General features: G+C 36.3%; 2 protein-coding genes across 5 annotated transcripts; both read left to right on the forward strand.

Annotated features, from left to right (window-relative positions):
• Window positions 1-7,432: 7,432 nt before the first annotated feature.
• Window positions 7,433-10,746, forward strand: LOC108984476 (phosphatidylinositol 4-kinase gamma 5-like). The gene is made up of 2 exons (XM_018956449.2): window positions 7,433-7,665; window positions 8,208-10,746. The coding sequence occupies exon 2, from the start codon at window positions 8,346-8,348 to the stop codon at window positions 10,419-10,421; it is 2,076 nt and encodes a 691-aa protein (XP_018811994.2). The 5' UTR covers window positions 7,433-7,665; window positions 8,208-8,345; the 3' UTR covers window positions 10,422-10,746.
• Window positions 10,747-20,571: 9,825 nt separating this feature from the next.
• On the forward strand, window positions 20,572-25,019 carry LOC108984477 (putative pentatricopeptide repeat-containing protein At1g13630). 4 transcript variants are annotated; one of them, XM_018956457.2, is made up of 5 exons: window positions 20,572-21,284; window positions 21,578-23,710; window positions 24,234-24,392; window positions 24,500-24,584; window positions 24,787-25,019. In XM_018956457.2, exons 1-2 carry the CDS (start codon window positions 20,831-20,833, stop codon window positions 23,629-23,631), a joined length of 2,508 nt encoding a protein of 835 aa, XP_018812002.2. In that variant the 5' UTR covers window positions 20,572-20,830; the 3' UTR covers window positions 23,632-23,710; window positions 24,234-24,392; window positions 24,500-24,584; window positions 24,787-25,019. The 4 variants fall into 4 exon arrangements, with proteins under 4 accessions (XP_018812002.2, XP_035542042.1, XP_018812004.2 ...); XM_035686149.1 differs by having other exon boundaries at window positions 24,234-24,584; XM_018956459.2 differs by lacking the exon at window positions 24,234-24,392.
• Window positions 25,020-25,142: the final 123 nt, after the last annotated feature.

Raw genomic sequence — 25,142 nt, forward strand, 5'->3', positions numbered from 1 at the left:
AAATCCAGGAAATGATCATTGGGAAGCAGTCAAGTGGATTCTCAGGTACCTGAAAGGTACATCGAATATGTGCTTGTGTTTTGGGGGAGCTAAACCAGTTTTGGAAGGCTATACAGATTCAGATATGGCAGGAGATCTGGATAGCAGGAAATCTACTTCGGGATTTCTCTTCACCTTTGCAGGAGGAGCTGTCTCTTGGCAGTCCAAGTTGCAAAAGTGTGTTGCTTTATCCACAACAGAGGCAGAGTACATTGCCGCAGCGGAAGCTGGGAAAGAGATGCTGTGGATGAAGCGTTTTCTCCAAGAACTAGGAGTTAGTCAAGAGGACTACAAGGTACATTGTGATAGTCAAAGTGCTCTAGACTTGAGCAAGAATTCAATGTACCACTCCCGCACCAAGCATATTGACATCCGCTATCATTGGATACGCGAAGCGATGGAACAACAGCTGTTGAAGCTTGTGAAGATCCATACGAAAGAGAATCCAGCAGACATGCTGACGAAGGTGGTTACAAGTGAGAAGTTTGAGCTATGCAGAGACATAGCTGGGATGGAGAACATATAGGTAAATGGGCATAGAGGGGGAGAATTGTTGAAGTCCATGCCCTGAGCAGTCATTGTTGACTGCTCAGCTCTTAACCCTCAACCCCCAGCGCCCAACCACCTAATGAATGCAACAATAAATGCGTTCATACGTGAAGTAATGCGCCTATAAATTGAAGCTTCAGACGAGAGCATCAAACACACCCAAAGAGAAAAGAAAAGAGAGAGCCGGGAGAGCTCTGAGAGAAAAGAAGAGAGTTGAGTTGAGTGGAGTGTGATCCTCCTCCTCTGTAATATTTTCTTGTGTGCCACTATTTATTAGTGAAGCTCTTTTCTGTGGATGTAGGCAGTTGCCGAACCACGTTAAATTCTTGGTGTCACTGAGTGCGTGAGTGTACTCTTTTATTACCGCTTTTATCCCTTCCGCTGTGTTGATTTTCCCCAACAACTAATGGAGACAATTGAATTAATAAAAACCCTAAAGAAAGAAGCTGCTAATTGCAGGGCGAGCTCTCTATATATTCAATCAATAATCGATGAGATTTGCTTGTATACGTTCGTAATTATGATCTGTGAATTCCATGAATCATGTGCCATTTTATAAGGCAGCCTGCATGCAGGTTCCTTGGTGATTAAGCTAAGGAGGGAAACATCCCAGCAATAATTAATTTCTACCTTTCAATTCATGACCGCGTTTGATGATGATCTCTGAGCCCAACTAATTAACTTGACCCTGTCTAATTCGATCCTTCGCAGTGGTATGAATGATTGTGATTCATGAATTATATATATATCTACCTATATATATAAAGTGTGTGTGAGACGGAATTTCTTGTTTTAACGATTATTATTATTTTTTCGTTAAAGTTAACGGCAATATATATAACTCTATTAATGGCTTGTTGTGCATTAATATATATTGTGCGTGCGTGTGCATAATATTAATGGCTCTCCAACTTCTTGTGCGTGCGTGTGCATAATGGCTTTGTAGGGAAAGCATAAAAAATAAAAATATATATATATATAAATCTATTAAAAAAAATCATAATCCCAAAGTGCAGAATGTATTTCTTTAGACATTTAAAATGAAATACTATTAATTAAAACTTTTAAACATTTTAATATATATTTATATCTTTTCAAATTTTTTAATACCATTTTGAAGATCGTTTGGTTAAAGCACTGCAATAAAATAAAATGAGATAAAATTATTGGAATATCTGACTATCTAAATCATAAATTTCACAATTTAGTAATCATAAGTGCCAAAATTTTATAAACAGAACCACAACAGTGAAATATCCTCAACGAGGTTATATAGTTATTCAGCAAAATATTATACAAAGCCAAAATATATAGGAAAAAAGAGAAATAAATCTCATTTGACCCAAAACATGCCATTAAATACCATCATCTTGATGATGCAAACTCAATCGTCTTGTTAAAGTCTGATTGTAGTAGTTAATTTGTTTGTTAAAGTTCATTTGTAATATTCTATTAATTATATTACTTGTATAAAAGTTGAAACAATGTCTTTTAAGCTATATATGTCATCAACTATTTTTACAAATTTTATAAAAAAAATATATTATTTTTATAAAATAAATGTTTAATCTAATTAGATAAACGTGTTTTGCACGTTATTTTGACCTAGTATATATATATATATAAATATATGAAAGAAAATGATTTTTATATAATATTTTTCACAACACATTTCACAACAATATGTTAAATGAGGGATAATTTTATAAAAGTAACAGTACTTTACAAAAATACTCTTACAATATTATTGTGAAATGTGTTGTATATATCAATACTCATATATAATGAGATTTACGTTGTGTTTGGTTGTTAGACAGCTGGACAGCTGAAGACACCTTTTAAGTTGTGTTTGATTGTTGGAGTAAGTTGAACTCATTCCAAACTAATCATTGATGAGATTTACTATTTTTTCAATTTTTCATAAAAAAAGTTAAACTCATACTAACCTATTTTATACATTCAAACACATATTTCAATCTATTTATATTTAAATACGTCTTAATGGAACCAATAAAATATTATTATTAATAAATCAATTTAAATCATCTAAAATTACTTCAACATCCAGACGCAGCCTAAACGCCACGTGCATGATTCATATTGTTTGATTATTCAACTTATCACATAATTCTCAGCGCACTGTACATGTTTATTGTATATAATATTGACACAACCGATCAAAAAATTAAATCCTTCATACAAACAGTACTACTATACAATATTGGTAAATTGGATTATGCACGTTTATTTGACAGCTGATCATATAAATTATGTCTATTGCTTTGCCTTGAAGCTAAAGCTACCCGCCGTCCAATTGACTGCATGGTATGAGCAAGTCATCTTGGTTGAGGACTGGTTTGATTATACAAAATCATCTCATATAATCAATACAACTTTTTCAAACTCCTATACAAAATATAATAAACAATTCAATTTTTTCAAATCTCAAAATAAAAATAATATTAAAAATTTATATTATAATAATATTTTATTCAACTTTCAACAAAATATGTTATCTCATCTTATATGAACTATATAATCAAATAAGGTCTTATGCTTTGTTCGGCAACAAAGATCATGATTTGATCTTCTCGTCTCAAAATTTTCTTACATTTTTTTTTTCAAAACATTACTTACACACAATATTTTTCAATTTTAAATATTCAATTTTTTCATCTAATTATTAATTAATCATTACAATTTTTTTAAACTTTCAAAATAAAACACAAAAAATAATACAATTTTTTCAAATTTCAAAACATTCGCTCCCTTGTCCCCCTAAGGATCAAATCTAGATGGCAAGTGCATGTAGATCCTCTTCATGTAAGTTCCCATAAAGAAAAACGTTCTTAACATCTAACTGATAGAGAGGTCAATGGCCAATAGCAACAATCAAGAGGACTCGTAAGGAGTTGGTTTTGGCAACTGGAACAAATGTCTCAAAATAATCCAACAAGACGAGTCTATGTCTCATATGTTTCTCTCAATTCTTTGATTCATATGAGAGGGAGGCCGGCTGACAAGCAATCATCCCCACACACATCCCAAAACAGTCAAGTAATCATAGCTACTTTTAGGTGAGACGAGAAAGAGGAAACACTCTCGACCGTAAGTAGAGGGGACTGAAGTATAATATTAAAAAATTATATTATAATAATATTTTAACTTTATAGTATTTTTATTCAACTTTTTCTCTCATTTCCTAACATTTATTAATAAAATATTTTAATACAAATAATTTTACTACTATTCATATCATTTTCATCTCAATTTATTATCTAAACATGCCCTTACTTATTTAGGTTAGAAAAGTAGAAATTTAATTTATATATTTATTAATTTTTATTCTTTCATTATCTATATTAAATGATTGAAAAATTATTTATAAGTTTATAATTATTTTTTTGTCAGGTGCACGACGTTTCAATAACATCAGTCGGTTAAGGGCTGGAAATCCAAAACTGAAAGTGGGGTGGAATTGAAAAGCCCAGCCGACTGGGCTATAATTAAAAGCACGTGGTTTAATTACAAAGATGGACTTGGGGCTGTTCTAAATTGCTATAAAGCCCATGTTGATGTTGTAGTGAAGTCGTTGGTGTCTGGTCGACCATGATCAAGGTGCGTGCGCATGTACACTCGAACCGCATACTATATATATATATATGATTCCTTCCGACCGCCATATATAGCAGAAAGAAAGAGAGAGCGCAGGATGCAGGCGCACCTGATCTCCGACTGGGTCTGTCTCAGTGACCCATTCCGATTCCATGAATAAAGAGTAGAATCCTATGTGCGGGACACCGGACAATTTAGCTTTGAAAGAGTTAAAAAGGGGCCATGAAGAACCCATAAAAGAGACGACGAATTGATAAGGATGTGTTTTTTGGTTCCATTCTCCAGGCTTCAGCTTCGAAACTTCCTGCCTGCATAAAATGATATGATTATAGCGGGTGGTGAGGACCCATGCATCATCATTTGATCTGGGAGTCCCAATATTCCTTTGCCTTTTTATCCAAAAAGAGGAAGGAGCGAATTACCCAGAGAGTACGGATCAGTAACAGTCACCAACCCAGGTTGTCTTTTTTTTTTTTAATAATAATTATTATTATAAAAAAGTAAAATTGTGACAATAACACGTGTCCGGATAATACCGACATGTCAGATTTTTAATTAAGATATATGTTTTTTCATTTAAAGAATTTTGATTTTCATCATCTCTATATATATTATTTTTTTTTATTAATTTATTTTTTAAATTAATTAAATTATTTTACTTATTATCTATATATCACATATTTAACAAAAAAAAATATTATGTAATGTGTGATTTGTAAAATCATTACTTATCATAAAAGTTTAAATTAATAAAAAAATATAAATTTTATTATTTATTTTATATTTTAATATTATTTTTCACATGTGAGTCAATTCTATTTTAATAGGTGATCTAACACGTGAAATATTTTTTTTTTTTATATTACGTGAAATTATTATTTATTTAAAAAATTTAAATTAATAAAAATTATTATTATTTATTTTATATATGAATATAATTTTTCTTATTTAAATCATGGTCCACGAGTCACATGCAGTATCGTACAGAACTTTAAAAGTTTATTTATTTGACTGCATATTTTACTGGGGATCTTGACCGATCATAGCCGTCCAATCAATTCAAAATCGGATAGAGATGTAAGAATCTTGCAGATCTGAAGGAGGATTTGAATTTTTTAGTTAATCCGGCCGTTAATGGACGGCCCTCCACGTCCTATGCCGGCTTGCACGATCTCACTTCTGTAATCGTCTAAACTCTAGCTGAATCTAAGACTAAGACCACCAATATTATATTAAGAGTAACATTAAATATAATTAAATATCGTGTATTTTCTTTTAAAAAAGAGTATAATTTATTATTAAAAAAATAAATTTTTTTATTTAAATTTTAAATATTTATATTTTTTAAAATAAATATACGACGCTTGTACATTTTATAATTATAAATATTATTATTTTTATATTAATGACAATTACATCAATCAAGCATTTCGTCTTAATAAGATTGTACGATCTTCTTAATTAGAAAAATGATATTTATCATGGATTCATGATTGAGGAGTTATTTAATTTTTTTAGTATTTTTTTTCTAATAACTTGATGTTACATTAGGGAAAATAAAGAAATAATAATTAATTATGTAAAATGATGATGAATATATTTTTTTTCTCTTTTACCAAATGAAAGAGAGGAAATATATAGGTACATTAGGTCACAGCTGGAAATAAGCCAAAAAAAGTTGGACAATTGGTTTACAATTAGTTTGGATAATGAGTGTGATTTCCATTGAGTGCAAATTAAATGTAATTAGCTCAAAATTAGGATGTTTTATTTCATTAATCGTGGATAGAATTGCATGCATGCATGCATGCATTTGATGTCCCATTTATTGTGGGTAGCTGTAGTTAGTGTGCACCCACAAGTAAGTAGCTGGTTAATGCATTTTCAACTTGTCATGTTTAGTGTAATATTAAGCTGATTATTTTAGGACACGTTTGAATAGCGAGATAAGATGAAATGAAATAAAATGAGATAGATTTAGATGAGTTGAATAAAATATTATTAGAATATTATTTTTTAATATTATTATTATTTTGAGACTTGAAAAATTAAATTATTTATTATATTTTATATGAAAAATTGATAAAATTGTAATGATGAGATGAGATAGATTGAGAATATTTCTGTATCTAAACGGAATCTTAATGTCTTTTTAAGAAACATAATCAATTATTTGTGGGGGTATTGTTCTATCCCTAATTGAAAATTGCTTACATTGGATATTATATATGGAAAATAATCAACTCACACTTCTTTTACCACTGTTTTATAACTTTATATTATAGAGTCTTTCTATAAAATTGATCGAACTTATTTTAATGAAATAATATGATTTTCATGTTAGTTCCTCCCATTATTTGAACTCATTATCAGGTAATAAAAATGTATCATCAATTTCTTTATTTTTTAGGGATTACAAGTAATGCTAGATATAAGTTTAGAAAAATTATATTTATAAGCTAGTGTAAATAATATATCTAATAAAATGTTTACAGGATATAATTTAATTTTAAAAATGTTATTTAAGTTATGTGAATTATATATTTTATTTTATACATGACTTGAGAATAGAAGAAAAAAAAAGATTTTTATTCATCCTCATGTTAATAGCATTTTTCATTCAAATTGAAGTTTTTGTTAATCAATTAAATTCTACATGAGTTGGAATTATAATGTGTTTGAGATGAGATGAATTAAGATGAAAATTAAATAAAATATTATTAGAATATTATTATTATTATTATTATTTTAAAATTTAAAATAAATAAATAATTATTATATTTTATATAAAAATTTAGAAAAATTGTAATTATAGAAAATAATAAAAACGGGGCTAAAGCTTGGGTATTTGAAACGTGAGGTAAGGGGTAAAAGAGGAATATAAATACAGTTTACTAGTTTAGGTCCTTAGGACAATCGGTTCGGTACAGAAATTCAAACAATTTGCTAAGACTACCAGTTTGACGGTGACATCGCCACGTCATTATCCAATCCCTTATCTCCACGTCACCACTCAATCTCTGCCTCTCTCCTGTCCCCACACAGTCTCCCCCCCTTCATCCGACGTTCCAGATCAAGCGGTTTCGATTACGTGTTCTTGAGCCTATGAATCTCGCCCTAGTCCCTGGGGTAGGACCGTATGGGAGTTACAGGGAGAGAGAGAGAGAGAGAGAGAGAGAGACTAGAGTGGTCAGCTTTTTAACCAGGGTTGGGTTAGTTTTTAACCAGGTTTTACGCGCTGAGTTAAAGAACATTCGGACTCCCGAGACTGAACGAGTTGCAGAGAGCGCGAGCGAGAGAGAGCTTGAGAAGGAAGAAGGGAAGAACAAGCTCTTGGCTTGGAGGACTGAACTGTACAGAATTCTTCCGATTTAACCAATTCTTCTGTTTCCTCTGGCTCGGTGTGTTTAGCCTTTTTCTTGGTTTGAGACTCCCGCCGCTTCTTCTAGATCTTGCATTTCGGTGCGTCTCTTCCTCCATTTTCTTAAGCCTAGCTTCCATTTCTCTAATCCTCTGTCTCTTCAGATATTATCTTTGAGATATCCTCAAACGGTGTCTGCAAAATTGATCAATGATGTGATGGTATTGGGATAATGTGATCAATAGTTGTATTTAGGGTCCCTTGAGAATTCCTGTTTTCCGTGCTTCGCTTCTGAATCTCATTCCCCATTTCTTTACATTTTTCTCTGTTACCAAATGTATCTTTCACGCTTTTTACGGAAACATTCGCAGTCGCCCATGCTTTATTATTATTATTATTATTTTTAATTTTTGCAGTTTCTTGAAGTTTATTCGAGTTATGGCGAATTTAATCCATCTTTTTCTTTCCCAGAAATTTCTAACCGAAAAAATGCTCCAAGTTTTTTCCGAGAGAGGTCATTTATCTTGCGGTTCCGAGTTCCGATGCTAGTCAATACTCAAGAGTCTTGTTATGAGGTGGTCATTTATGTACTATTTGATGCAGTTTGTATGTATTTTTAATTCAGTTATGGTCCCTTGTGCAGAATCTCTCATCATCTGGGCACGATGGCTCGCTCGGTGTAGCATTGGGCTACATCTCATTCCTCCGTCTTGTTGCTGTTATATGTCGCTCGTTTCTTTGTGAATCTTTTGTGGGATTTGAAGTTGTTTTTTATTGATTGATGATTTTTGGGGGGGGGGGACATACTTTGATCTCAAACAATCGCTGTTGGCTTTGGAGTTTGGTGTTTCCTTGGGAGGGAATAAACTCTCTTCCACCACCGCCTCTGTTGCCGGCTGCAAAAATAATCAGTTGTTCTATCTATTTAATGTCTCTTGAATTGGACGGCCCTATTCAGACTCAGATGGCAGTGGCAATCTTTAAGAGCCCACTTAGCGGGGAATACCATGGAAGCCGGAGAATGGAAGGGAACCAGCCTGCAGGGAGGAGACGGGTATTTGTGCAAACTGAAACTGGATGTGTTTTGGGGATGGAATTAGATCGAGGTGATAATGTCCATACCGTGAAGAGGAGGCTGCAGCTTGCTCTAAATTTCCCTACCGAGGAGAGCTCACTCACTTTTGGGGATATAGTGTTGGAGAATGATCTTAGTGCTGTTCGAAACGATTCCCCTCTTCTTCTTACACGGAACCTTATGCATAGGAGCTCCTCAACCCCGTGTCTGTCACCCACTGGGAGGGATATCCAGCAGAGAGATCGGAGCGGTCCTATTGAGATATTAGGGCAGTCGACTCACTTTGCTAAAATGAAACAGGTGGTCAAGGAAATTGTGAAGGCGATTAAGATCGGGGTTGATCCGGTTACTGTTCATGGTGGACTTGGTGGTGCGTACTATTTTAGGAATAGCAGAGGTGAGAATGTTGCGATTGTGAAGCCTACAGATGAAGAACCCTTTGCGCCAAACAACCCAAAAGGCTTTGTTGGCAAAGCTCTTGGGCAACCGGGTTTGAAACGTTCAGTGAGGGTGGGGGAGACGGGGTTCAGAGAAGTTGCAGCTTACCTTCTCGACTATGATCACTTTGCAAATGTGCCTCCCACTGCTCTTGTGAAGATCACTCACTCAATCTTCAATGTAAATGATGGGGTGAACGGTTATAAGCCTCACAAAAGAAAGCTGGTCAGCAAGATTGCATCTTTCCAACAGTTCATCTCGCATGATTTTGATGCCAGTGATCATGGGACCTCTAGTTTCCCAGTTGCAGCTGTGCATCGAATAGGAATTTTAGACATTAGGATTTTTAACACAGATAGGCATGCAGGAAACCTTTTAGTCAGAAAACTTGATGGTGTTGGGAGTTTTGGTCAGGTGGAGCTTATTCCTATTGATCATGGCCTTTGCTTGCCAGAAACGTTGGAGGACCCATACTTCGAGTGGATTCATTGGCCTCAAGCATCAATTTCATTTTCAGAGGATGAGCTTGACTATATAGAAAATCTTGACCCAGTTCAGGACTGTGAGATGCTGCGGAGGGAGCTTCCCATGATTCGAGATGGTTGTCTGAGGGTTTTGGTTCTCTGCACCATTTTCCTCAAGGAGGCTGCTGCTTTCGGTCTCTGCCTTGCTGAAATTGGCGAGATGATGAGTAGGGAATTCCGTAGCGGTGAGGAGGAACCCAGTGAACTTGAGGTTGTTTGCATAGAGGCAAGGAGGATGCTAGCAGAGGAGGTGTTATCCCCCAAAGATGAATCTATAGATGAGAACTTCCAATTTGATATAGACTGTGAGGAACTAGAGTTGGACGTGATCCCAAATATGGTAGTAGAAGATGGTATGGCCAGAGCATCATTCCAATCTGGAATGGGTGGCAGTTCTTTTCGCTGTCCACTTTCTAAACTGGAGGAAAGCATCGAGGAGGAGGATGAGGAAAGTCGAGGAGAAGAAGAGCAAAAGGGAATTGCAACTCTGCCAGCTCCTGAAAGGATCTCAGCTATTTCAAAGCTTTCCATGTCGTTGAAGAATACTGTTTTATGGGAGAAGAATCGAAAACACCAGAAACATACTGGAACAAAACTTGAGAATGTCTATTCAGCAAATACGTCCTCAGTGCATAGGAGTGCAAACGAGCAGCTTCCGGTAAGCATGAGCTTTGTGAAGCTGGTAGACATGAGGGAGGATGAATGGACTATGTTTCTGGAGAAGTTTCAAGAGTTGCTGTACCCAGCATTTGCCAAACGGAAGTCTGTGACCCTAGGTCAGAAGCAGAGACAGAGACTTGGTACTTCGTGCCAGTTTTGAGTCTGAGATACCTATAGTTTCTTGACAGAGAGAAGACTAAAGAAGAACAATAAAGCTCGTAGGCTTGTGAGGATAGATAGGTTCGGTTTATGGGTTTTCTTCCTCGCAAGAGTTGTAACTAGTTGGGAGCAACGGTAGTAGGGACTGCTGTAAATATTCTTGGCATCAGCTAAAGTGGTGCGCTGAGTAGGAATTGGTTGTATTCCTTTGCTAGGTTTCTTTCTTTTTTCTTTCACTCCTTGTGGACGGACATGTTTGATAAATAACCTGTAGACTTAAAATCCAAAAGAGAAAATTATGCATATGTAGTACTTTGTTTCTCCAACTCGATATGATTTATTTTGCCTGTCATAAGGGGAATGCTTTATTGGTGTTGGTAGTGGTACCGATCAAGGCATTGGTTGGCACTTCTATGTTCATTGTTTGGGTAAACTTGGTGAGCGTGGTCGGACTTTTGCAGGTTAGATCAAGCAATTTTTTTATTCAGTAAATAAGAATTTTATCGTTGAGAATTAGGTATAGCACAAGTACACGGGATATACAAGAACAACACCTAAGCATGATTGATTAGGGATACAAGAAAATCATGAAAAATAAACCATTGAAGTCTAATACAATCGACCAATGCAACAACGCTTTAAAAAAAGAAGAATAAAAGATAAAATAAAAGAGAGTTTGTAAAATTATAAACATTAATTTTTATAAGATGATATATCTTACTTGTGAGTGAGAGAGTAGTGCGTATCCATGTTTGAGATTTACCTAAGAACTGTTGAACCACGAAGAAAGGCACGAGAATAAAGACAGCCATTAATTTGTGGCTGGTGGTGAATGAAATGAAGGTGTCGTGACAAGTGGGGTTGTAGATTTGATGGATGGTGGGGAAGATCGTGGAAGTTTGTGTAGGCGTGTGTAGATAATCAATCAAAATGTATAACATGAATTCATGAACTTTGAATGAAGATTATAGTGCTTGCTTCTGTTTCCAGCTGCACTTTCTTATCAACAAGACCTGACATGATTTCTACATAGACTGCTAAATTCATGCTCTTTGTATCCGTGCGGGGTAAATAAAAGGAGAATGACACGACTGCCATGTAAAATCACAGAACAGGGGACTCTGCGGCTGCTGTAGATACAGTTCAAACAACAAAATGATTTTATTGTTCCAGAAGACCTGTGGGCTGTCTTCCATTTTCTGCGGCTTCTCTCCAACGTTTTCCATCACTTTCCCATCGTCTGTAAAATCAGGTTTTATAACTCGTAATGTCATTGCGAAAAAAGGACGGACGGGGGTCTTGTTTATCTCATGGTGGTTCAAAGGACTGACGTTGAAGGCAAGAAAGCCAAAAAAGGAACGTCCCTCAAACAACTTGAAGGAAATAATTCCAGGGATTGGCCCTTCAACCTGTTGGTGAGTATATATGTACATATACATATACTTTGTAAGGATTTCCAGTACTTTATGCTTTAAACATCTCAAAATATTAGGTGATCTACACAATTGCATCCATAAAATTATAGGCTGAAAGTCATCCACTATATATGGTCTTGCTTTTCATAAACCATGAATTTTTTCTATTTTGGTGAGGTCTCTAAAGTTGCTGGTAAAATATGAGCTAGTACTGCTGCTTGAGCACAGCCAATAAATTTAGAAAGGTTAATTTCTACTCATGCAGAGGAGTAATATCCAAGTGTTCTGCAGAAAGAAGTGAAAATTGAGTGAGTGTGTTTCAGAAGCTTGCTTGGAGATAGGTGGTAAGGGTTGCTTTCAGTGGTGGGATTTTAATATCTGTCTCTGTAACAAACAACTTCTTATTCAGAGTACCAACCTAACATATCCACGTTCAGGATAGACTCAGATCGGGAGTTGCTATATATTTAGGTAAGAAGGAGAGTCCCTAGCTATATTATATTTAGGTAAACAAGCAGTTGCTTAAACTTGACTAGAGCTGACGTGAAAGAATTAGAAAAGTTGATAAGATTCTGTTTGGTATTGGCAGAGAAAATTAGCCTGCACAGTGACTGAGGTGAAAGTGGCTGCCTTGCCTTATCTTTGATTTGATCTATTTTGTTTCATATTCATTGCAACTTGGTCGTTGGGTATGCTTTCAAGATTTGTAATGCAAGATAAGTTGATGCCAACACAGGCTTAGCAGAATAGAAATGATCCCCACAGAGAAGCAAAGACAGACATAGGTGGGGACTTAGAAGAGGATGGTACACAATATTTTATTAGAAACTTTCACTTGTGACTGGAGAATGCAGCAGTAACAATCTCAATCACCATGGGGCCGGGTTTATAGATAATGTTAGGAAAATCCAAAACCGATCAGGTGCAAAAATATCACTTGGGTCAAATTGCTTTACATTATCCATTAACCTTTTGGTATCACCAGCCCAACCCACATGATTGGTAAATACATCAAATGGATATGATCAGAAATAAGTAAGATAAAGTCAAAAAGAAGAGTACTGTTGTATTGATCAGAATAAATAGGCATACAACGTAACAAATGAGAGTAAAACAATTAGAATAATAAGGAGCTAAACAAGTAGTAAAGTGTTTTAAAGAAAATGGTTATCAAATCCATATGAAATAATTATGTTATTGAGTATTGGAATTGATTAAATTAATTACTATTTGAAAAATCGAAACTTGAAGAATGATTTATCTAAATTAAACTGAAGAAAAGAATATTAAAATTAAGATTTTAAAAATAATAAAAATAGATCTAGAGTATTTGACTTCATCTAGTAAATCCCACACAAATTATTCTTCCTTGTTATAGAATTCCAATTATCTTAAGTTGATAAAAATCTCTTAACTATTCAATATTTTCTCTCGAATAATACAAAAATATATATCCTCAAACTAATAACTCCATATCTCTATATGAATTTAACGAATTGGAGACTCATTAAATTCTTTAAATTTTTCTTACAAATCATACTAGTCGCGGTAAAGCATCTCTGCTTTCGCTCAACTAATAGTATTTAATTCTAGAGCTTTAATCACAAATCATCTCTCGGTCTCATTGCAATCTAAAAGATGGAACAATGACTTGGGATATAACCTGTGCGTTCAATGCTAGGCTACATCAAAGTTCTAGAAAATAAAATTAGTTCATAATGAAATTAAAAAGAAAAAGAAATAAAGCTGGTGTTCTTTGTTGGAGTCGGTTGATAAAATATACGGCTCTTGCCTCTACTCTCCCAGATCTGCCTCCTTGAAAAAAACTCAAATAATAATCTCTGAACTATCGAAACTTAAACTCAGACTCTATAAAACTCAAAACTAAAACTAAGATTAAGAACCAAGACTCCCTATTTATCCCACAAGACGAGATTAAATAGATGTCAAAACTCAAACCCGGAAACAAAATAAATGCTGCTACAATCTAGCCTAAAAATCTAGAAAATAGTTTCTAAATATAGATGTTAACATAATATGAAATTATGCCAAGAATATCAGAATTATCTAAAATTGAAGATTCAGTGATATGCAGCTTGAATTGTGGAGTTCGGGAGGATTTGGTAGTCAGTAAATTACTTACGGAACTCGGTAAAATCTCATCGAGTAGATGCTGTGTGCGTTGAATATAACTGGCGGACGTGGAGGTTACAAATGAACGGGCGTGGAGGTCACAAAGACCACACGACCCTCGTCTTGCCTACCTAGTGGAAAGACTCCTCTTGCCAATCTACCGAGCGATAAAGCTGCTTGCCTTTGCTGGTTGTCACCCACGATGTTGGTCTTTGATCGGTTAGACTGGTCGCCAAGTCTTCGTGCCTATTTTGATCACCATTGAGTCTCCTCGCTTACCGAGAGGAACGATTATTCTCTTTGCTTCCCGCAGTACAAGGCTCATCGCCTACGAGAGGTAAGTCTTCTCGCTTTTGGCCAAAGAAATTTCTTTGCTGCACATAGGACAAGGTTCCTCCCCCAAATCTCATCAGCTCTCTTTGGATCTCGCTGCCTCTCATCGGTCTGGATCCGGAGTCTCTTATTTTGTACCAAAATGCTTTCCTTTTACACTACATCTTCTCATTTCTTCAAATCCAAGAAAATAAGTAAAAATATATAGAAATAAAATAAAATCAATAGTATTGATGAGAAAATGATATTTTTTATAAGAGAAATGCTAGGTACAGTCCCTATTTGGGGACTACAATGCAAGCCTAGGCTATTTTGACTTTAAATTTTTTTAAAATTACAAAATTATCCATCCTAAAATGATGTTTTCTCTCATTTAATAATGTGCTTGCACATACAGTCCCCACTTAAGGACTGCACATAGAATTTCTCTTTTCATAAATAAAACAGTGATAAAAATCACATAAAAATAATACTTATCAACTATCGTTCTTTTGTTACGTGTTGATGATATTCTCTTAATCGGCTTCGATCCTATTCGTCTCAACACTTTCATCACTACTCTTGGCCAACAATTTACCATGAAAGACCTTAGTTCGTTTTATTAATTTTTAGGGATTCAAGTCACTCGCACCTCTGGTGGGTTCATCTTGTCTCAGGCCAAATATGCTTAAGATATTTTAGAACGTGCCCAAATGCAATACTGCAAACCCATGCGTACCCCAATGATGCCCAAAACAAAGGGTCTCACTAATGACATTCCCTACCCTGACCCTGGTTATTATTGTAGCATTGTTGGTGCCCTTTAATATTTTACTCTCACTCGCCCTGACTTAACCTTCTGTGTCAACTTTGTCTCACAATTTATGCACTCACCCACCATTGCTCATTACAAAATGGTGAAACACATTCTTCGGTATTTACATAGTACAGTTGATCTTGGTATGCATTTTACTTCACAATCTATACTTGATCTTTATGCCTTTTCTAATGCAGAATAAGTTGGCTGTTCTTAAACTCGTTGCTCTACAACCGGCTATTGTGTGTTCTTGAGCTGCATTTGCATCTCTTGGTCCAATAGGAAACAACACACTGTCTCTCGCTCCAGCTCCAAAGCCAAGTATCGTGCTAGGGCCCACACCACTGCAAAAATTACATGGGTTTCCTTTTTGCTCTGTGATCTGTGTGTTTAACTCTCGTCACCACCTGTCCTCTTCTGTGATAATTTAAGTTCTCTTCATATGACTGTCAATCCTGTTTTTCATGCTCGTAGCAAATATATTGAGATTGACTACCACTATGTACTAGAATGCGTTGCTCTTAGTCTTCTTCAAACAAGGCAAGTCCTAGTCTCTCTTTAACTTGCGGATATTTTTACCAAGAGCAATGCTAGGGAGCCCGTTTTGGGCTCCCTTTTTTTTTCCCGATTGTATTTTTTATTTTTTTTGACTTAGTGATTGAGAAAATATTGTTTAATAATATTGTAAATTTTTATATCAAACAAAAAAAATAATATTGTAAATTTTATTCTTTTTTTAAAAAATATTTAAAAGTATTAAAACAATGATGTGAAAAAAAAAACAAAAAATCTTTAAACATTTTTTTAACATCATTTTTTAAACACTTTTAGATATTTTGAAAAAAGGAAAAAAATTCACAATATTATCAAACAATATTTTCTTAATCACTAAGTTAAAAAAACAAATGCAATCGGGAAAAAAAGCCCGTTAGCATTTTTCTTTTACCAAACCTCTTGGATGTCTTGCTCTTTATTTACTATGTTCTAAATTTGGCCTTCTACCTCGACACAGTTTGCAGGAGTGTATTGAAGATAATCCCACAGATCAGAAAGACCTAATGGCTACAAGTCCCTCTATGGAAACTTAGACTTAAATCACCCCAGTAGCTACAATTTCCTCTATGGATACTAAGACCCATTTCACCCCAACAGCTCCAACTCTCCCTATGGAAACCAAGACCCACATCCACAAAATAACTGTTGCAAATCCCTCTATGGAAACCGAGACTCAAGTCAACCAGATTCACTGTGAACCTCTTACCATGTCAAGAGAGCTTGAGTTTTCTTCTTTGTAACTTGGGTCAAATTGCTTTGTATTATCCATTTCCTTTTGGTATCACTAGCCCGACCCACGTGATTGGTAAATACATCAAATGGATATGATAAAAAATATAAACTGAAAAAAGAAAGCAAAAGGACAGAAAGCTAAGGAAAAGCCATATATCTAAATTTACACCAAGCATATTGGGGAAGATGAAGATTATTAAAAAAGAACATTAGCACATAATTATGGTAAAGATGCTCTTAACCACGAAAGTGGGTTGTGGCAGATTTGGTGAACCAAACAAAAGATGGTTGGAATGTGGAACTTCTGATCCAACTCTTGGGAAATGAGATTAGCAGACATATCCTAGAAAAACAACCCCCAATGAGAATGGGACCAAACCTCCCTATATGGAAACTAGAGACTAAAGGGATATTCTCAACTAAATCGGCCTGGCGGCTAATTAGAAATAGAGGTCAGCAGACTTGGTGGGGCAAATGGATTTGGCATAAGCTGTTACCGTGAGAAATGACGATTTTTGTGTGAGCTTCCATAAAGGTCTCCCTTTAGACTCTAACATTAAAAAAATGCAGATTGCAATGGCCTTTAAATGTGATTGTTGCTCTTCTCCTTCTGTAGAGAGTCTGGACCATGTCTTGCTTAAGGGTGAAGTGGCTAGATATATGTGGAGTTTCTTTGAGAAGGCTGTGGGGATGCATAGGGGCCGTACCAGAAGTGGACATAGAATATTGCATGGTGGTTTCGAAAGGCTAAGTTGACATCTCAAATTACCTTGCTCATTGGCCTCTTGTTATTAGTTGGTTTCTTTGGATCAGAAGATGTAGTGCACACATAGAGGGTGTAAGGGGATTGTCCCCTCACTTATAAGCCCACTAGGCACTCGGCCGAGAGTAATGGGTTTTGTCCCAATACCCGGCCCTAGGGTCCAAATTTTCCCACGATGCCGCTATACCGCATCTCGCTCATGGGGACTTGTATAGAGCAGAACGGAAAAGACAGAGAACCTTTGATCTTCTGACAAGGGAACATTGACGGACGACTAACAGGGCCTGCAGAATAAGGCAAATTGGAAAACCACGGCGTATTAATGGCAACACTACTCGACCAACATGCCACATTAATGGTGTCGTCAGAGAGACACGTAGCATTTAAAGGACTGTAACAAAAGGAACAATAAAAAGGAGATGGGCTCCACGAGGGCAGGCACGATATGCCACCCTTAAACTCCCGGTATAAATATTGATCCCTATGTATGAGAAAAGCTCTCTAGACTCTCTGATTATTTACAAACTTTCAAAATACTCTATTGACTTAAGCATCGGAGACTCCCTGGCCCCAAGGTCACCCTTTCCCAACTTCTTTCTTCTTCATTTTCGCAGGCCCAACTTTGAAGACCCGAATTGCTGGAACCTAGCCCAAAAACTTACGAAACACGACGTTAACAGAGGGTAAAGCGGATTCCAGTAAGGTTGTTTGCATTAAAATTAAGTATTTCTTGGCAGAGAGGCTGATGGATGAACCGAATTTGAAGTTTCTAAAACTTTTTGACACATTGATCTTAAACAAACTGGGTATTGCACACAGCCCAATCAAGAGACCAAGGTGTCAAGTGCTGAGATGGTGCCCCCCCCAAGAGAGAGCTATGTGAAGCTGAATATCGATGGGAGCAACTTAGGTAATCCAGGTGAAAGTAGAAGGGGAGGGGTCCTTAGAAACCTAGAAGGAAAATTTGTGGCTGCCTTTCACAAGTACTATGACAAGGGTTCGAATGCCATGGCAGAGGCTTTGGCTCTTGTAGACGGGCTTAAGCTGTGCACCAAAATGCAAATAACTCATGTGGAAGTGGAATCCGACTCAAGGATGATTTGTGGGTGGTGGCAACATGGAAATGAGGTAAGTTGGATGGTTAAGGAAGCATGGGAACAAGCAAGGGAGATAGCGTTGAGGATGGAAGTACAAGTTCTGCACATCTACAATGAAGTGAATCAAGCCGCGGACTACCTGGCTAAGATAAGGGCTTGGGGATTTAGAATGGAGATACTACAAAAGCAAGACTTGACACATGAGGTGAGAGGAGCATTTAGGCTAGACAAGGCAGGATTGCCTTGTTTACGTTGTAAATGATTTTTGACAACATAGTCTAGTGTGTGTATATGCACATTTTCCTTTTCAAGATTTTTCTTTCACTGTAACCACGATTTTCCTATGCAAAAGTGGGGTTTTTAATACATACTTTCTTTAAAAATAATAAATGGGTTGTGTACTTTGGAAATATACATCAAACAAAGAATAACCACTTGGGAATGTAATGAATGAAGATGAAGCAAGTTTAGTTTTTCTATTTATGTGTGAAATCACCACTTATCCCAATAGTTTAAATATATAGAAAAAATGTAGATTTAATCTTTTATATTTTATTTTAAAGAAGTACTGTAACCACAAAAATATCACACAAAAGTAAATCTACAAACTGACATGATTTCATATGATGCGTTAGATCTATTTTACAATAAAATTATAATATTTAATTAAATGGAATGGGCTGTAGAGTTATGGTTTGAACTCAAGACCTTTGTTCTGATATCATGTGAAATCACCACTTATTCCAAAAACTTAAACTTATAGGAAGAAATGGATTTAATCTTTTATATTTTATCTTAACATTATGTTCATCTACTATGTGGAACTCTCTTCAGACTCAAAACTGCATAACCATTTATTTGAGGAAAAAAACTATTAATTTGAGAAGATTAATGCTACGCACCATCCCTTTTAAATCACAATTCCATTATCCCATTAATATTAAATGAATGGAAACTATTTGTTATGTCCAACTTGTAGGTCCATTATCTGATATCACATTATGAAATGTTGAGAGGATGATGCTAAAATAGATGATAATTAAAAGGTTTGATTTGAGAATTATGTGAACATCTTAATAAAAAATATTAAATGAACAAAAATTGATGGATTAATTATTAGAGTAATTCTACATACAACTATGTAGTGCGTAAATGTCGCGTAATCGTTTTGAAAAATAGTGAGATCTACTATTAAAAAATTAATCTTTTTCATATGGGTCCCATGTCTTATTCACTTTTTTCAAAGCAATTACGCGACGGTTGTACAATTTACAGTTGCAAATATATTTTTTCTAATAATTAATCATTCAAGCTTTAGTTGTTGTTATTATTGTTGTTATTGTTGTTATTATTATTATTATTATTATTATTGAGAAGGGGATTTACTTCCCCATTTGGGTCGAGTGGGGTTTGGTCTCCCTCAGAGCCCAAACCAGCCAGTAGATGGTCCAGTATAGAATCAATGAAGGAAAGACCAGGTTGGGCCCTAGGAGGCCCTTCAGATACAGTGACTGGTCACGTCACCTGCTTAGACCGCAGTCCACACCGCGGGACAACAAACACGCTGCATTAAATGATCTGGGAAACCAGCACACAACGATAAAGCTGAATGTCCACTCACCTCTGTGGCCAAGGTAGTACGCGCACCTCCCACCCTTACTTGCCGCAGGGGACAGACTGGTGACCCACGCACAATATGGCACGTTGATGACTGACATGATAGGTGGAAACCTGCCACCAGTACAGTGTCCCGTACACCCTTGCACAATCTGCTAGTAGTGGGTAGGAACCACCACGACTGGGTATATAAACACGTCTTAGGCTCAAGTAGAGCTCTCTAAACACTTTCTCTTTACATTCTCACATAAAGAGATAATTCTAATTTAGACATCGGAGGTATCCCTTATTACTCTGAGCTCTCATCTCCTTGGATATTGCAGGTCGAATGGAATGATCGTCAAGTTGCCTAGGCTACTAAACAGGACATCAACAATTATTATCATTATGATTAAATTGGTATGCAATGCACTACACTTTGAGCCCACTATAGTGATTTGATCCAATCTAATCTCTATGTTAGTTCCTATTTTTCAAACAAATATATATCTATATATATATATATATAATTGATGAATAATACTATTTTAATACAATTGAATAAAAACTTGGTTAAAAACGTGGTATATAAAACTTTTCTTAAACAAAGCCAAAAAAAGAAAAAGAAAACGTTTATTAAAAGTTAAAACGAGGCTGTTTTACACTTGACTAATGATTAGCCAATAGCCACATGTTAGAGTTGAGAACTCAAGAAGGCCATACCACTCACCGCCACAACAAAAATCTGTGTCGTCTCTTTTTCCTTCTTTATCACTGAACCTTCAAAATTGCCGCGAAATCAACGGCTCTCTAAAACCCTAATCTCTCTCTCTCTCTCGCCTATTGAACCTAAAAGCTTCTTCAAATCCCAAGCCCCCTCTTAACACCTTGCAACTTCTGCGTCCCTCTCCACTCAATTGTCCCAACTTTTCCCGAGAAACAAACAAACGAGCGAACTGCTCCTTTTCCTAAAACCCTAGCCCCCAGTCCATGCTCCACCACCTACGCCAATGGAAGAACTCTCTCCATTTCCCAGCAAGATTCCGAACCCTTCTTCCCCTCTCTTCCATCCTCTTCACCAAACCCTCGGTCTCCGCCGCAAAGCTTGAAGACGAGCCCGCCAGTTCCTCCGCCATTCCAAACACTAGCGACACGGTTGGAGAAATTCTCGCCGGTTTAAGGAGCTTCGGCTTGAGAAGATTTTTCCGTGGGGATTATTTTCGGACCGTCGTTCTAACGCTGAATTGGACTCAGGTGGATCAGATTATCGATGTTCTGAGGGTTGAGAGTCCCGACTTTGCTGTGGATTTTTTCCATCTGTTAAAGGATAGGTATCAGTTTCGGCATTCGAGGGCTTCGCGGTTCATTGTTTCGCATGTTCTGGCGGAGAAAACGCGGTTCAAGGAGATGCAGTTGATTATAAAGCAAATGGTGGAAGAGGAAGGTATGGTATTCCATCGTTTCTATTAGGATTAAGGGTCATTTGATGGATAATAGTTAATAGCCAAGGAAAAGGAATTGAAATTATTTTCTTTTGGTTTCCCTAAATTCAAAACCTTTTATCAACTAATGATTAATGTTTAATTTGCACTGGTCTGGGCTGGGCTGAGCTGAGCTGAGAAAATTATTGGATTTTGCAGTTTTTTTCCCTTTGAATTTGTGTTGGATTGTACAGCATCAGTTACATTGAGAAGGGACTGAATTTATTATTGATAGACTTCTCGTGATTTCTGGTAGGCTCTGGTTCCGCACCTTCACTTTGTGAACTGCTTCTCAATAGCTTCAGGGGCTGGGATTCGAATACTGTGATTTGGGATATGCTAGCATTTGGTTATTCGAGATTTGAGATGGTTCAAGATGCTCTCTTTGTTCTTGCCAAGATGAAAGATCTGAACATGCATGCATCAATACAAACATATAACAGTCTGTTGCACAACTTGAGGCGGACTGAAACCATGTGGGATATGCATACTGACATCAAAGTTAGTGGAACTTTTCAGAACGAGTACACTCATTCCATAATTGTAGATGGCCTCTGTGAGCAATCCAGGCTACAAGATGCAGTTTCGTATTTGCAGGATGTCGAAGGGAAGGATACCGGACTTTCCATTGTTTCTTTCAATACCATCATGTCAAGGTTCTGTACATTGGGTTTTGTAGATGTTGCAAAGTCATTTTTTTGTGTGATGCTCAAGTATGGAATTTTTCCGGATTCATACAGTTACAATATTCTCATTCATGGGCTATGTGTAGCAGGTTCCATGGAAGAAGCCTTAGAGTTCAAAAATGACATGGAGAAGCATGGTGTAGTGCCTGATATAGTAACCTACAAAATTCTTGCTAAGGGGTTTCAACTACTTGGTTTGATGAGTGGGGCCTGGAAGGTCATTCAAGACATGCTGCTTAAAGGGTTTAATCCAGATCTAGTTACATATACAATACTGATATGTGGGCATTGCCAGATAGGTAATATTGATGAAGGCCTTAAGTTGCGGGAAGAGATGCTTACTCGGGGTTTTCAGTTGAGCGTAATATCATACAGTATATTACTTAGCAGTTTGTGTAAAAGTCAGCGGGTTGAAGAAGCGTTAAGATTGCTTTATGAGATGGAAACTTTTGGCTTGAAACCAGATACTATAACCTATTCTATCCTCATTCATGGCCTCTGCAAGAAAGGAGAAGTCCAGAGGGCTATCCATCTATATGAGGAAATGTGCTCGAGGAGAATATTTCCAAATTATTTTACCCATGGAGCCATTTTGTTGGGTCTGTGTGAGAAAGGAAATATATCAGAGGCAAAGAACTATTTTGATAATCTGATAGCAAATGACTTGGTGGATGATATAGCGCTGTATAATATCATGATGAACGGGTTTATGAAACATGGTAATATTGAAAAAGCCGTGTTATTATACAAAAGATTAGTTAAAAAAGGGATTACTCCTAGTATTGTCACTTTCAATACTCTTATTCATGGATTCTGCAAAAACAATAAGTTAGGTGAGGCTCGAAGCCTTTTGGACGTCATCAGGCTTCATGGATTGGTTCCAAGTGTGGTTACCTATACCACTCTCATGAATGCATACTGTGAGGAAGGGAATATGCATGGCATGCTTGAATTGCTTTGGGAGATGGAAGCAAAAGCTGTTATGCCTACTCTTATCACTTACACCATACTTATTAAGGGACTATGCAAACAGAGGAGGTTGCAAGAATCTGTTCAATTACTTGAGGATATGCGTGCTGTGGGTCTGTCTCCAGATCAAATAACATATAATACAATTATCCAGTGTTTTTGTAAAGCTGGTGACACAAGAAAAGCTTTTCAGTTACACAATGAGATGCTACTGCATAATTTGGAGCCTACTTCTGTCACATATAATGTCCTCATTGATGGTCTTTGTATTTATGGAGACCTGAGGGATGCTGACAGGCTACTGGTTTCTCTTGAGAATCAAAAGCTCAATTTGACAAAAGTTGCTTATACCACGATGGTTAAAGCACATTGTGCAAAGGGGGATGTGCGTAGGGCAGTAGTATTCTTTCGTAAAATGGTGGAGAAGGGGTTTAAAGCATCAATCAGAGATTACAGTGCTGTGATCAATAGATTGTGCAAAAGGTGCCTAATAAATGAAACAAAATATTTTTTCTGTATGATGTTATCGGATGGTATTTCGCCTGATGAAGATATTTGTACAGTGATGCTTAATGCTTTCCATCAGGAAGGTGATCTAGATTCAATTTCTGAACTACTTGGTGAGATGATCAAATTTGGATTGCTTCCTGATTAATCCATGGGACATGATGATTTTCATGCATCCAACTGTTAGATAGAACCTTTCTTGGCCGATAGGGAAGTCAGTATGTGAGGTATAACACAACACTACTTGCATACCTCTCATAGTCATTTTTTAAATACTCTATTAAATTAGGTTTGCTTATTCATCCCTTAATTCTTTTCTTGTTTCATTTCTCTTTTGATAAGTGAAAGCTATATATACCAAGCACCAAATTTTTAAGCAATTTAGGTTGGTGAGGAGTTTGAAAATTCTTTCTATCACCAATTTTTGTTCACGCTTGATATGTTTATGACATTGTAAGAAACTAATATAACCCTGCCACGTAACTCATCCAATGGTATCTAAACATCCAGAAGACTGTCAAATAAAATGTGATCCAAGACAAACATTGCCAGATATCATCTTGTCCTAGATCATGCCAAAGAAAGTTATAACCATCATCTTGTTTATCCTTTCACAACTAATGAATACTTTGGTGATTTAGCTTGTGCTTGTAGATGGTTGTCATTACCACAAACAACCAGGATATCACCAAAGGCAGATAGTGCTAAATAGGTATTTTACATCAATTTGATTACATGCCTGCTTTGTAGGGCGATGTCCGTCTATGTCCTGTTGCAGGCCCTTGCGCACAGGCTTCAAAGGCAATCCCACCACACCAGTTTGCAAATGAAAAAACTTGCTGAATTTATCTTCTGGACAGTGCACTATACGAGAAGTCATTGATAATATCTTTCATCTCTGATTCTTAAGTGAGACTAGTATATCCTATATTTTCATACTACGCATTTAATTCTGTATGCATCTGTAATTGTTGGTTACCTTGGTCCCTTCTCATCGTGATCTCTTTTCTCTTAAGAGTTTGGAAGGAAGAGCATCACAACTATCATATACTTTGAACCTGCGCGCCTAATGACATACTTCCTGAAACCAGACCTGATGTGGTAAGACATATAGCTTTTCATATATAGCTTACCAGTTGCTTGTTAATTAATATCTTGTTGGGAAGCATCTTGAATTTTGTCTCCAGGGTTCCATGGTTGGGTCCTCAGGGACTCTCTCTCTTCGAATCTATGGATTTTTCATTTTAGTCGCTGAAGCTTTGATCGGTTTCTTTTTTTTTTAATTAATGTTTTATGTTTGCAGGTCTGGCACCCACTTTGGATGGACTAACTGGAATGGCGAAGCTAATTAATTAGTAGTTCACTATATGTGAGGTATAAATGCAATAGGAGTTTATTCTTTTCTTTTCAAACCAAACATGATATTTATATTTATATCATCACTACTTGTATGGCATGCAGTAATGGTATGTGCTGCTTCTAATTTTAAGCAGCTCGTAAGAGTCTGAAATGACAAATTTACCCCTTTTCCTTGTCCATTATTATATATTATCAAATACTGGAAGTAAACCACGATAAGCTAGGCATGCGAAGTTCCAACCCTATTAATTCAGGCAACTTGCTAAAAGTCCTCAATTACCAAATTATATAGACAGTCTC

Source organism: Juglans regia, chromosome 16 (assembly GCF_001411555.2).
Source record: "Juglans regia cultivar Chandler chromosome 16, Walnut 2.0, whole genome shotgun sequence".
In the NCBI taxonomy this organism is placed as follows: domain Eukaryota; kingdom Viridiplantae; phylum Streptophyta; class Magnoliopsida; order Fagales; family Juglandaceae; genus Juglans; species Juglans regia.

What these genes read in the sequence shown, in the direction of transcription:
- LOC108984477 (XM_035686149.1), top strand. Translation starts at nt 20,831, where the DNA reads ATGCTCCACCACCTACGCCAATGGAAGAACTCTCTCCATTTCCCAGCA. An exon ending in GCAAATGGTGGAAGAGGAAG is followed by an intron (nt 21,285 to 21,577) that starts GTATGGTATTCC and finishes GATTTCTGGTAG; the next exon opens with GCTCTGGTTCCGCACCTTCA.
- LOC108984476 (XM_018956449.2), top strand. Translation starts at nt 8,346, where the DNA reads ATGATTTTTGGGGGGGGGGGACATACTTTGATCTCAAACAATCGCTGT.